At 43.5% G+C, this 14,895-nt stretch overlaps 2 protein-coding genes across 2 annotated transcripts; one reads left to right on the top strand and one right to left on the bottom strand.

Annotated features, from left to right (window-relative positions):
- Positions 1 to 2,655: 2,655 nt before the first annotated feature.
- On the top strand, positions 2,656 to 3,381 carry LOC124218268 (uncharacterized). Its single transcript, XM_046624841.1, has 2 exons — positions 2,656 to 2,851; positions 2,930 to 3,381. Exons 1-2 carry the CDS (start codon positions 2,656 to 2,658, stop codon positions 3,379 to 3,381), a joined length of 648 nt encoding a protein of 215 aa, XP_046480797.1.
- Positions 3,382 to 6,936: 3,555 nt separating this feature from the next.
- On the bottom strand, positions 6,937 to 9,304 carry LOC124211188 (uncharacterized). Its single transcript, XM_046610011.2, has 4 exons — positions 8,792 to 9,304; positions 8,049 to 8,469; positions 7,332 to 7,605; positions 6,937 to 7,117 (listed from the first exon to the last, which is right to left on the bottom strand). The coding sequence occupies exons 2-4, from the start codon at positions 8,161 to 8,163 to the stop codon at positions 7,102 to 7,104; spliced, it is 405 nt and encodes a 134-aa protein (XP_046465967.1). The 5' UTR covers positions 8,164 to 8,469; positions 8,792 to 9,304; the 3' UTR covers positions 6,937 to 7,101.
- Positions 9,305 to 14,895: the final 5,591 nt, after the last annotated feature.

The raw sequence follows: 14,895 nt of genomic DNA, 5'->3' as shown, positions 1-14,895 counted from the left end.
AACCTACCACCTTATCGCGTTGACTGAAACTTGGCTCGCGCCATCTATACCAGACTCCGTCGTTGACCTGCCAGGCTACATAATTCTCAGGAATGATCGTAACGTTCATGGCGGAGGAGTGGCCCAATATATCCACGAGTCTTGGGGGCCCACGACCATTGTCACTTCCACCACCATTGGTGGGCCTGGCTCTATCGAATTCATCATGTGCGAACTCCGCAGTCGGGGCTTTGATCCCGTCTTCGTGGCGGTCGTTTACCGTCCTCCCCACGTGGCTTTTACGGCGCCAGTGGACTTTGGCTCTGTCTTGTCCGATGCCATGGAACATCATAATTACAAGATAGTCATGGGTGACTTTAATGCGAATCAGCTCAGCGACGATGGCGACGCTCGCTATATAAGAGCCCTGGCGCTTGACCTTTCCCTCAAGCTCATTGAACGCGGGTTTACTCACCAAGCTGGTACTTCTGAGACTTGGCTTGATCTCTGCTTCGTTGACGAGTCGGACGAGGTGCTCTCCTGGGGAAAGTCCGAAACGTTCGAAAGACTCCTCTCACTGTTGACTCAGCCCTCAAGTTGTTCTACCGGGAGTTCCTCGGTGTACCTGATGACATCGCTCCAGTGACTCGCACTGAAGTTAATTCGCAGAAGTTCGCTCCTTGAATCACTCCAGTTCTCAGGGCGTCGCAACGGGCAATGCGCACGATATATCGACGCTATCGTCGAAACCGGAGGTCTTCCGAATTGCATGAGTACCGGGCTGCTCGGGATGCGCTCCACCAGCGCCTTTTTGAGGCCAGGACGGAGTATTGCAGATCGCACCTGCAGGGACTATCGCCGGAACGCCAATCGCCACCACTCGTAATTCCGCCAAAAGACCTAAACTTAGCGCGCGCTGTTAATTTTTCAAATTCACCAGTCTTTAAATTTACATTCTTTCAAAAATGACTTACGTCCAAACTTCACCCCTGTATCTAGTCATTTGATATTGTATTTGGCGCACTCACTCCAATTCAGCTTCATTGGCGAAGGTTATCCGTTGGCGATCTACCGCAATTGTTGTAGTTTCATCACAGCTCGATTCATCCTCAGAATTGCAAAACTACTTCAATTTTTACTTTCTTCTCCATGTCGTCGTTCTTGATGTTCTTGCATACGTTCGTTGCATTATAAGCAAAATATAACACTTTTTTATCCACAGCACCACACTTTACGTTTTTCCTTGAGATTAATTGTTTGGTCATATTCACACGAATACGTCACAAGTGATTCAAATTTTAATATAATCTCAATCTTTCGAGCGGTCATGTATGTACATTGTACATGCATACGGAAGTTGAAAACTATATTCCCACACCGCACAGCCTTTCAAGCTCACAGTTGCTCAACATCGTATTGAAGTTAGTAACGTTATCGTAACGATTCGTGCTGAGTAAAAACCGTCATTTCGCGATCTTGGAATTGTTTGAAATTCAGTTAACCGTAATAAAACAAAATACACTTATGTTTCGAAATCTTAGTTCCTCAAAAATCATTGTAAAATTTAGAAAATACTTCCGAATTGCATGAGTACCGGGCTGCTCAGGATGCGCTCCACCAGCGCCTTTTTGAGGCCAGGACGGAGTATTGCAAATCACGCCTGCAGGGACTATCGCCGGAACGCCAATCTCCACCACTCGTAATTCCGCCAAAAGACCTAGACTTAGCGCTCGCTGAAGTCTCGCGCCTTCCACCGTCGGTGGATGAATTTGTCGAGGAACCACTAACCCCTGCTCTGACTCGGCCTCTGCTTTCTTTCACGGTTGTGTCACCATCAGCGGTCGAGAAAGCTGTCCGTGCCTCGCGAGCCAACGCCACGGGCCACAATGGCCTGAATCTCCGCATGCTCTTGCCCACGTTAACTATCCTCCTGGGAGCCATTGTGACCATATTCAACCGATCAATCGCCGAGTGCTGCTTCCCTGCTGTATGCAAGAGGGCCTTAATCGTACCCATCAATAAAATCGCCTCTCCGAAGGCTGCCGGGGACTATCGCTCCATATCTCTTCTCGCTACTCTGAGCAAAGTCACGGAGCGTCTCATACACGTTCAAATAGCTGAATACATAACAAATCACTCCCTACTCGATCAGTGGCAGTGCGGTTTCCGCGCTGGCCACAGTACCACATCTGTGCTTCTCAAGCTGCTGAACGATGTGCGACACGGGATGGATCGGAGACAAGTAACTGTTTTAGTCCTCTGACTTCTCCAAGGCGTTTGATACAGTCTCACACGTCCTACTTCTCCGTAAGCTGTGGCGCACGGGCTTTTCTTCGTCGGCGATACGGTGGGTGAGTTCCTACTTGCAAGGCCGGCAGCAGGCGATGAAGTGCGAGGATGGGTCCCTCACGGACTGGGTATCGACGAATTCGGGTGTCCCCCAGGGTTCAGTCCACGAGCCTTTGCTGTTCTCCCTGTTTATAAACGATATCGGTTCAGCTATCCGCTACGCGAAACGTCTGCTCTATGCTGATGACCTACAAATATATGCATCCTGCACGCCGGAAGAGATGGATCACAGCATTCGCGAGCTAAACAGGGACATCCGCTGGCATTCGGGACTGGGCTGCTGTTAATCAACTGTGACTCAACCTCGTTACAACCAAAGCAATCATCATGGGGAATGCCCGTCTCATCAACAACATCAACACCGACGTCCTTCCGCCGCTGGGTGACGGCCAAAACACTATCTTGTTCGTGACTTCGGCGAATAATCTCGGCGTCATACTCGACTCGAAGCTTACATTCCGTCATCATATCGCTAGGGTCACGTCGAGGGTCAACGGGGTCCTGTACAGGCGGCGTCAACTGCGTGACTAACTGGACTTGGACTTGCGGCGCTGCCTAGTAACCGCGCTTCTGTTGCCTCACCTCAATTACTGCTCGACAGCGCTACTTGGTACCGGCCGCGTCAACGACACGAAACTCCAGCGCCTTGCCAACAACGGAGTGCGGTACATCCACAATCTCCCGCGCGACGTCTTCATCTCACGCCATCGTCATGGCCTCGGTTGGCTATCTGTCGAGGACAGACGGCGTTTGGCCGTTGCACGAATAATCTACGTTGCTGTCAGCAGCGAAGGCCCATCATTTATCAGGAAACTGTTCACTGTGTTCATCCCTCCGAGACCGTCAAGGCATCAGGACAAGCATTCTCTGGTCATACCTAGCCAAAGAACTGACGCATATCGGTCCTCGCTCGCCGTATCGGGGGCTTATCTCTGGAACAGCCTTCCTTCGAGCGTCACTAGTTCTCCGTCTTTACCTGTTTTCAAGGACAGGTTGAGGTCTCACATTCTTTCACTGGACCCCGTGCTCATCCCCCTCATACGTCGAGACTAGCGTTCGTGGGGCGCTGCTGCCCTGCCATTTATCAGCTGCCACTCACTGGGTTATACTGTGAGTGGAGAGAGCGAACAAATAAACATTCGGAAAAATGCCCGAAAGGTGCACTGTCATTCACTGTCATTCACTGTCATTCACTGTCATTCACTGTCATTCACTGTCATTCGCTATCATTCGCTGATATTACGCTGCCAATCGTTAAAACTCTTCCTACCTTCACTCTTACCATATCGAGCAATTAACATTCTCTGTCTATCCTCATACGCATACACACTTGTAAGTTTTATAGCTATGCTAGCTACCCATTTGTTCAATTATGGGCAATAAAACCTTTATCAATCAAATCAATCAATCTCTCTACCCAAAACTTCCCCATCCCCTCTCCGCGGTACTGAGCTATCGAGTGTATTGTCGCGACATAGCGCATCGACGATTTCGAGGCGTGTTAATCACACCAGGCGCCCAACAAATTACGCGATATTGTTTTCAAGTCCAGGATACATCGTGGATGCCGAATCATTGTACCCGTGGTAAGTTCTCGGTCATTTGCTCCGAGTGACCGAGGTGCAGAAAAATCCACGTCACAGTATGTATGTATGTATGTATGCATGCATGTAATCAATTTTATTCCGACGATATCTCGAGAACAAGTTACCGGATTTGAGTGATTTTGGTTTCAATCGACGCGACTTTCCCAAATTTAGAACTGATTAGATTTTGGTCTCAATCGACGCGCCTTTTCCAAACTTGGAACTGATTAGATTTTGGTCTGAATCGACGCGCCTTTTCCAAACTTACAACTGATTAGATTTTTGCCTCAATCAATGCGACTTTTCCAAATTCAAAACTAATAAGATTTTGGCTTTAATTGATTCAGTACTTTTTGAATCACTTAAATGGCAATTTTACAAAAATTTAAATGAAGATGATGAAATCTTGAAGATGGATGAACGGATTCGAATGAAAATTGGTACTGTAGGAATTCGGGGTCGCTGATCACTGATCTGAGGTGAGATTTACAAAGTTCAAAATGTCGTATCCAATATGGTGGGAAGAAAAACCTCAAAATGTTCGGCTTTTGATAGATATTAGTGGGTGGAGGTTTTTAGGGTCAACGATAACGAAGCAAAGGACAGAATTCCAAAATTTGTAATGGTGGATCACTTGTAGTAGTTCAAAATAAAAATAAATGTAACGCTTTCATTTAAAATGGTGTCCTAGGATTTTTGAATCAATCACGAATCTGCACTTGTAGTTCGAAATTGAAATTTGATATTAATATTTTTTTACATCAAGTCTACCCAACGCTATTTTCACTCAGGAATATATCAAAAAAAAAAAATCCAGAACGATAGTAAAAGGACGAATGCGAATAGCTTAAACGCATTCACACCTACCTATCTCATTGTTAATAGATGGAATATAATGGAAACTCGAGTAAGCTTTGGTTTATTTCAACAAAACACGAACGGACGAACGGACGCACGGAGGTTATTAGTATTGTAACGTTTTAGGTCGTTACGGAATAAATATGGGTTCGTGAGCTTATTTAGAGAATCAATTAAAGGCAAAAATAGAATGTTGAAGAAATGCTTTAATCGGGGAGTACGTGTTTTCGATTCAAAGTCTGAAACAAGAGACTATTTTTACAATAATGCTGGTTGACGCAGCAACCTTAATCATTTTAAGACAGAAGACGTTTATAAACTTCTTTTATCTATGACTACTAGATCATTAAAGAGAGGGTAGGACGGATGTTTTTACACCCTTTGTAACAGTAATATATACGCGATTTATCTGTTGCTCTTAACTCACTCGGATAAATCGAGGCTCGATAATGATCACAACACCGCATCTATGATAACGATAAAACCACATTCATAATAATTACGATTATCAAACTTTCCTTCATCAGAGTATGTGAGAACGATGGATAAATCACAGCCAGCATAATATTCGTATCTAATAATAGTATTACTTATTTTACCATAATTTTAGGAAAACCAAAACGAATTTCCGGGGCACGACGGACGCCCGCCTAAAACTTTACAATTTTTTTTTTTTCCAACTACTCTTCATCCTCGAATTCTACCTGAATTGAATAAATTACTGATTATCCGGAGCAAATAGCCCTCATCCAAATCATTTTTCAAATCTTTAGAAAAAATTTTCATTTGTCCTGAAAGATTGTTGCACACTTTGATTCAACACATATTAAACAAACCTCTAATATCTCACAATGAAAAAAAATGTATCACGTTGAGAAAAACATTAAAAGATTTTGAAAATTCAAGCATCAGATATAGACAAACTTTACAAAAATATATGGTACTTTGTTTCATACTTGTTTTTATTTTATAGAAGAAACAAACGACAAATCTAGCCATGCATGTGCGTTGGCATTGCAGTACGTAATAATATATGATACATAACCACCTTCGGTCAAATAACTGAATCACCTTAACTTGACTAGAACTCAACAATTTTGGCGAGAAAGATGAAAATCTAGAGGAATAAATGACATAAATAAAAAATAAGTTGAATAAATAAATAATATTGATAGTAATCATCACTGCCATTTCCCGTTATCTGAAATGATGCACTTTTCACAGAAGAACGAACAACCGTGATGTAAACAACACGTTCAATACAGAGGCTAAGGAGGGCCTAATTTTTACGAGGGGGCTCTACACTACACACAGTCCAGACATTCCCGGCTCATTTTCTCAAATCGCTAGGAACATTATTATTGAAAATTCCGAACGAGATTTTTCGACATGTTTTCCTGGTACAATATACGAATATTCTGTGTTATATGTGAATAATTGTGAAAGAATTGCTATTTTCCAGATATTCGTTTATACTTAGGAAAATATAGCTCCTACAAATTTTTAGATCTCCGTCTAAATGTCTGTCACGATCAATGACGCATTTCCAATGCGTCAAGTCTTTACCAATTTTTGACACTATTCAATTACGATACATCGAAACAAAGCGTAGAGTCCCTAATTTTCGAGTAACCAACCCATGTTGTCGGCACCAACATTCGGTAGAGGAAACCTGTATTTTTTCTTACTGATAGAAATTGTACTCTGGGTGAAAATAATTGAACTCGGGTGTCTGATTTGTGCAGCTGGATAAACAACAATTTTCAGAAGTGTGAACGTGAAACTTTTTTTAAAATTGAGACAAGATTCGAAAAGTAACCGCTCTGCTAATAAATCAAACTTTCTACACCAAGCACCACAGAGTGTAAAAAGTTTGTTTAGGTTGACAGACTGTCATCGTAATTTGAACAAACTTTTTCAACATCTCGATCTGAAGTATTCCAGAAGCTGTTTTGTAGGTATTTTCTCATTCTTAACAAAACTCATCGAAATGATTTTCCCTAGACTTCGGTTGCTGTCATATTTTCATTTGCTGTCATATTTTCATTTGCTGTCATATTTTCATTTGCTGTCATATTTTCATTTGCTGTCATATTTTCATTTGCTGTCATATTTTCATTTGCTGTCATATCTTCATTTGCTGTCATATTTTCATTTGCTGTCATATTTTCATTTGCTGTCATATTTTCATTTGCTATCATATTTTCATTTGCAATCTGTATAGTTTCGTTTTTTCACACCACTTTCTCTCGTTTTAATCTTCATCGATGGATTTGCAGATGTAGTTCTGGCAGTTCAGACATCTATTTGGCTCTGTTCCGTGAACTGTTTAGATGGGCACGTATCTATTGAAAAAGAAACGAATCATCATATGTATCACACCCGTGAAGCATTCCGATAATGACTAGCGATAAAACTTGAAACATAGAAAGGAAGAATGCCAAATTATGAATAATGATATGAGTGCGTGATTTATAACGTTCGATACATCTGTGATTCGATTATAGTGAAATCAAATTGAGAACAAATCAATCTATCGTGACGATTTTTCATACATACCCGCATTTTATGTGTTCTACAACATTCACATTATAGAACACCCACTTCTTTGAGACCAGTCGCTTCACTGGAATTTTTCTAGTTATATTTGCGGTTTGCACAACGAGAGATCCAGACTTACGATCAATTGGAAAGCACCGTTTGACAAAGATCGACGATGGCATAAACCTTGCCGGCGGTGACAGTTTAATCAGCGTATCGCGTGGCTGTAGAAGATCGTACACCATCATTTTCTTATATATTAATCTAGCGGCCTTCTTTTCTTCTTGACTCTCTAGAAATTGTAAAAGATAGCAGTTCAAAATAATGTAATCAAACACAAAACGTGCAATAGTACTTTTTACAAACCAAAAAACAAAATTGTTTTTCATAAATCTGACCGGTTGGAAGCTAATGATTGACATAAATACCGAATGAGGAAGAGACGGGGGAGAGGGTAACACGACTGTAGAAAAATAAAATAAATTACAACTGTAATTGTAAGTCAAGAAGACTATTAAAAAAGGTTTTTATTGACGGGAATGTGCTTTGGATTTAAAAAAATCGGCTGCATGTCGCAGAGCCTGGTATCTGCCAAACGGTACCATATATTTATGTACCATATATATAAATTATCTTATCTACCATATTCTTTGCCAAATTGACTCGTCTGCGATAAACAGTATGTTTTTTTCCTGAAGTCTTGTATGTATCTACCAAAGGGTTCTATGTACTCACCGATGAGGGTGAATGAACGATCGTCCTCTGTAGAATTCAGTTTCTCGCATTGGTCAATGCAACCGTGCACTACTAAAACTGTCATTACAAACCAAAAGCCTAAGTAGACCTGCATGGCTCTAGTTTTGAAATGAAATTATGATATATCCCGGTAACCAATGTGATTAGACGAACCAAGAGTGACGGACTAAAGCTTCTCCGTCATTAACTGTATTTATATATCCAACCTTATGCTCAATATAAACCAATGACGCGATATTAACCACGCAACCGGATTTCTATAAACTATACTATAAATATACGCAAAAGAATCAAACATTTCCGTATCTTAATTTGTCCTTCTTGAAACTCACCGATTCATCAACAGAAACCGGAAACAGTAGACAATGGTTCAGCCAACCAGGAAGTTGCATCCTCGGACCTGTTACATTTCATACTATATGGTTCAGATCAAGTACAGGGTGTCCAGCGACACGGAACTTGAAAATTCTCGCGTTTTCCCTAACATTCATAACATTTTTTTGAGCTGCATAAGTACTGAATAATCTTTTTTCTTTTTTTTTCAACAGTAATCTTTAAATACGCACGACACTTATTGTCAATAATATGATCGCAGATGAACATCAATACCCGAATCAGTTGGATTTCCCGAAAAAAGAGTGGAGCATTCCTGTGTCCTGTTTAAAACACGTATCTACGGCAGATATAGGCATAATAAGTAAAAACTTTCACATAGCTCATACTTTTTTTATCCGAGGAGTTGCGGAATCCAAGTGACGGGGATTTACGTCAGTCATACAGGCTGGAGCGGATGTGGGAGTCCTGAATAGCCTACTCACTAAAACCGCCACCTCTTGCGCAACCGCCCCCAGCCGGGAACTACGTTAATATTACTTCTAGCTGGGCACTTTTTCCGTGTACGTCACGTCACGTTAAGCAGCCGTCCGCGTTCTTTCGTCGTAAGATGGTCTCTGTGGAGGTGGCAACGAGTTGTCACTGCTGTTCCCCGTGGAGCATATCACCTCGACAATGTTGTCGGAAGTTATGCTTCCCACGATCGTCTCTGCCGTAGATCCTCTTGCATTCGAAAGCAAGAAAATCTATGGGAATCACGCCCGCAACCACCAGATTGACCTGAGCTGACTGAGTCCGGTAGGAGCCGGCGATTCTCAACGCGCTCCGTCTCTATACAGTCATCATGGCGCCATGGCGTGACATATTTCTTTGCTTTCAGGGAATCTGCCCAGATCTCCGCCCCGTAGAACGGAATCGAGTGCGTCGTCGACATCAACAGTCTCAGTTTCCCCGGCCTCGGTCCGTTCGTGTTCGCCATCAGGCAGCTTATGGGTGCTATCCTTCCGGCCGCCATCCGGGCTGTCCTCTGTATGTAAGGTCAGAAGGTCATCTTCGTATCTAGGGTCACCTCCACGTACTTGCTTCACCCCTGGTCTCGATCTCGTCTATCTCAACCGTCATCCGTAGTCTGGTCGGTATACATTTTGTGATGAGAAGCACTAGTTCTTTCTGTCTTCTCTGTAGCGAGGTGCAGTCCATGGTCAATCGTCGACCGTCCGACTCATCGCTTGATTTAGTTTGTACTGCACCAGATCCGGAGAGCGCTCGACTATCACCGCCGCCACGTCATCAGCGTAAGCGACTAGGCGAACGCAGATCGGGAGTTCCAATCTGAACAGGCTGTCATAGATCCCGTTCCAGAAGTCGAGTCCCAGTATGGAACCTTGGGCGACCCTCACTGTGATCTGTCGCTTCACTTGACCTTAGATTGTCTTGTATATCAGTCGTCTGTTTTGAAGGTAGTCCTTATAAACCCGGAGCAGGTACGATAGGACCCAAAAGTCGCCTCTCAACGCCTCCAGGATGTCCATCCACCTAGCCGAGTTGTAGGCGTTCTTTACGTCGAGTGCCACCAGCAGCGCGATGGGTCGCGCAGCGTGGCAATGTCCGTCTGTTGATCGGAAGGAGTCTACAACCTCTTGGATCGCTCCAATCGTCGATCGACCCCTCCGGAAGCCGAACTGCTGCTGGTTCGAGAGGCCTCCCTCGTACTGAGTTGCGTCCATGAGTCGTGGTCGAAGTAGCTGTTCGTACAGTTTTCCTGTCGTATGCAGCAGGCTCAGCGGCCGGTAGGCCGACGGCGTGCTGGGGTTACCTATACCATTAGGGATAAGGAGGACCAGCCCCGCCACTTTCCACCGGTTACTGAAGGCCCCTGTAGTTAGGCACGCGTTGCACGGGTCGAGAAGTATCTCCGTCCTCAGGCTGGCCATCAGCCGGAAAACCTCCGCCGAGACCCCATCGGACCCTGGCCCCTCTTCATCGCCTTGGCCACTCCAACGAGCCCCTCAGCGGTAAAGACTGGGGTCGCCGCCGTCTCGTCGTAGTCCGTCGCGTCCATACGCGTCGGGTGTGTCGGAAACAGTCCGTCGATGATGCGTCATACGTGACTCATATTTCTCAATAACATAAATTAGATGAGTTATTACAGGATCAAACGAACTAACTTGTAAGTGAAGTTCGATCCTAATTGTATGTAGCGCCTCTTCCGAAGAGATCAGAATTTAGTGCCTCTACTATGCACCGATGTCGCCACAATCTTTATAGTTCAAGTCTTTTGTTCCGGTCCTATTCCGTGTATATTCCGGTACGCAACTCATTCTTCTTTGTGCCGATCACGTCACACGTTTACTCAGAAATTGGAAAAGGAAAAAGAGAAATGGGAAAAAAGAAACACAGGCATCGCTCGTCGGACGACGAGGATCGAAAGAAACTACAAGATCGAGTCGAATGGCTGGAGAAACAAATCAAAAAGCAAATAGACGGAAACCACGAAAACAAGCGTAGTAAGCATTTAAAATTCTTCGTGGGACTCGATATTGTACGAAAGGGAAAAATGTGTTTTTTTGATCCAACCATAAACCATAAATGTGTCACAACGATGTCTGCAACATCGTATGTGTACATAACCCTGTACATTATGCCATGCGGATTCTGTCTCACGATCGTCCAACGATCGCGAGTGTAAGATCCGCCGGCCATATACAATATTTCACGTAGCGGTATGCAACCGACTCGTGGAAGCGAATAACCCCAGATTCTTTATAGACAAGAGACAAATATAAACAAGCCGATTTATTTTGTTTTTGTTCTCTTCTCGCTTTAACGTGCGATAGAAGACGGGGTTCGACACGGAGTCCCGGTTGCTGTATGAAATTCCGGTATAAGTCTCGTATTTTCAAGGGCACTTCTGAAACCCCGAGTAATTTTTCCAGGAATTCCCCCGATCAGTGGACACAAACTATCGGATCGCTGTGGTTTTCATTTTCCTTTCCAAGTTTTCAAACTACGGGATATTGTCTTCATTCACAGTTAAAGTGCGATGTGTTTGAGTAACCCGAAGTTTTCCGGGAAATGGTTTGGCGGTGGTATTCTGTAGGATGCCTAATTGGTTCGTTCTGTTGGTAAACTAAAGACACGTGTGACGGACAGTGGTGTTCCAAGTTCTGACAGAGGCTCGAACGACAGGCTCGAACGACAGGCTCGGTGCGGAGTATGAAGTTCTGCATCCTGATGGATGACGTCAAGGAGGCAAAGTGAGGCCAAGTGAGGCCAAGTGAATCCCAAATACGAAAACTTGGGTACAGAAGAGGCGGGGAAAGTCTACGAGAGTAGTCGAAATACGCGAACTGATTCGAAAGCCCGTGCGTACAATCATCCACATGCGTGGTAGAGAGCGGAGGTGCAATGTACAACTTACGAGAAACGACGAGTGTCTGAGACATTCACTTACAGACCGTACGTTTACTCACACCCGTATTCCGACGAATTACGTTGAAAAACTAACAATTATAATAATTTAAAAAAAAAGGTTGCTATTACGTTCAATCAAGAAAAAATCAATAAATTTTACACAGCACCTATTTTTTTTTTTTGTTTTTTTCATGAAATCAAACGTACCATTTACAGATTTCGATTTTTGTATACACCATAATTTATTCTCCTTCCCGCCGCCTTCAACGATAATGTACGTATTGTGACCTCGATTTTTACCGTCCTTCGGCCACTCGGAGAATTGGCCGATGACTTACCGGGTGCCCAATACTTCGGCGGCCCGCGATGTAGGCTGGAAAGCTGGATTCAACAAAAAGTATCGCGAAATTCTGTTGGGCGTTTGGCGTGATTACCACGCTTCGAAATCGTTAATGCGCTATAACTCGGAAGTATGCTCGGTAGCTCAGTACCGCGGTGATGGGAGGGGTAATAAGAGGGGTAATTTTTGGAGAAAAAGACACACTCGACAACGACACGCTATTCAACTAATCCCTTGACAACTCTCGAAAACCTACCCATAGCAATCCTTACCCCCCACGCACAAGTCCCAAAACTTATGTAGGGCAAACATGCCACAATAAAATAAAAAAGTTCAAAAGGAAAACTTACCTCACTGAATCTACGCAATGACACAGAAACACATGTATTCGATTTAAGGCATATTTGAATAAACCAAACTCAACTGTTCAACAAAGGAAGTAAAATAAAATACTATATTTCACAATAGCGGTGATACAAAAACGAAAAAAAAAAAGAAGAATAATTCAAAATTCGCTCTTCGCGATCCAAAATATAAAAAAAAAAAACTGAAAATTATACGTAACCTACGCTATTACTTTACTGAGCTTGCAGCTCGTCAACTAAAATCTAACTCAACATTTACAAAATCTATACGCCACTCTCAATTCGCAACTTCGAAATTTTTCCGCTGTAGCAATTGCTCTAAACCGAAAATAAAACCAATTTCTTGACGGTGCGCTGCTGGGCTACCGAACAAACGGCGTTCTCAATCTAACGCGAGATCTCACCCAACTCGAAGCTACCACGAGCTGCCTTAAATCTAAACTAGACAACTTGAATCAAAATCGATATTATTTTCTACCTATTTCAACTAAACTGATTCTCAAACGCCAACATACTTCAGACGCAACTAAAACTCTAATGACACGAACTTCTCTTCGCAACCGCTACGCAACGAAACTGCAATCTCAACGAAACCGCAATCTCAACTAAACACCATCTTAAATGAACAGAAACTTAAATAAGCGAAAGCGCAATTAAACGTAACCTCAACTAAATGCTATCGCAACGCATCCGAAATCAAACCTCGCAATCTTCGAAAATGTTATTCGCTAATTCGAGCGCTCCAATCCAGCACTTCGCATCTTACTCGAGAGGCGCCATTGAAAACCCGCGATAACGCGGCTCGACCCAGTACAGCGGAATTAGGCTCTAAGTTCAAGTACGTACAATCAGATGTTTTCAATAGATGCATTAAATTGTCCTGAGGATGACTCCAATCAGAATCGAAACGTTGATAACTAAAACTTGTTAACTTAATTACCTACATTTCCAAGATCCTACAACAATTCGGCTGTAAATGCACGGACGACGACGGTCCCAACGACAAAGGGATCAACAGCTACCGATAACCGCAGTTTCCAGCTCTCTATGAATTCGTCTACCGACACGCCACGGTCTGATAAGACTACACTGGCTACCTTGATGTGCTTCCGAAACACCTGGGGTAGCATCCATCCGAACCGCTCGTATCGCCTCGACTGCCGGTGTACAAGGATGTAAAATCCTTCCGACAACGGAGGGACCAACTTCTCAAGGAGAAACCAGCCGCCCGGCTTATCGGATGCCGTAAGGATGGCATACAGGGCAGACCGCAGCCTGCCACCATCTTCCGACTTACCGGCCTGGTGCCGGAACGACCCCTAAAGCACTACGACCAGTTTGATAAGGCCCTAGTTCTGAGGATCAACGTAGCCCTCCTATCAGTAAGGATTATAATCAACGGAGCCACAATCGACGGCCCTGAGTTGCATTCCGCCGTCGTGTGACGCATGGTCTTCTCGATATATCGTGGGCAGCTGGCCACTGCTCATACGACGAAATCGGTGGAGACGAACACAGAGTTACATTCAGCCGTCGCGTCGCCTTCCATTCTTCAACTTTGACCGGGAGGTCTCTGTCAAAGGAATTCCCAATGATAGGTAGTAACCTGGAGAGTAAGTTAAAAGCAGCTGATAAATTGTATTAGTTGATGTCAGCGACGAAATCAGGGGCGGCACATCACGCAACATCTAGCGGTAATCTTCAAAAACGTATGACCGAATCGTAACAGATATTTGCCACAGGGGTATGGGCCAATGTGGGGATCAAACGACCAATCAAAGGAAAGAAGAATCACTTGACGGCAGCGGCGAGATCGGCGAGCCAAATTCCAACCTCTTCTAATCACGCTTGACCCGCCAGCAGACAGATTCGATTACCATTCTCTCGTTTTGATTTCCTTCAGTGCCTTTCCTTCAGTGCCTTTCCTTCTTCCTTTACCGCTATTGCTCTATCGTTTGTCCTATCGCTACAGTATATCTAGCACCCTCTATTGTTAGCTTCTTCTGTTCCTCGGAATTATATTATCTTCCTTCCTCTTCGCCTTTCTTTTATTAGTTTCAAGTATCATTTAATTTAAACTCTGTTATGTGCCTGAAATCACCAGCCAAGGTAAGACTTTTGCCTTTGTGTTGTATCCCTACGAAGTTGCTTATAATTTTCATTTTCTTTCTTATCGTATCTATCTTTGAAAACGATTTTTCTTGACCTTGATGACTTGTTGATTAATGTTATTCTTGGATATGAAGGTCACAACTCAAAACACTTTTTTATAGTGTTAACGTTTCAGCCCTGATGGGGGCCCTCCTCAGAACCAATTTATTTAAACATCTGTCACGAACAAAAATAATAAAATAATGTACAACTCCGTGATAAC

Source organism: Neodiprion pinetum, chromosome 1 (genome assembly GCF_021155775.2).
Source record: "Neodiprion pinetum isolate iyNeoPine1 chromosome 1, iyNeoPine1.2, whole genome shotgun sequence".
In the NCBI taxonomy this organism is placed as follows: domain Eukaryota; kingdom Metazoa; phylum Arthropoda; class Insecta; order Hymenoptera; family Diprionidae; genus Neodiprion; species Neodiprion pinetum.
This window is presented reverse-complemented; position numbering and strand designations above follow the sequence as displayed.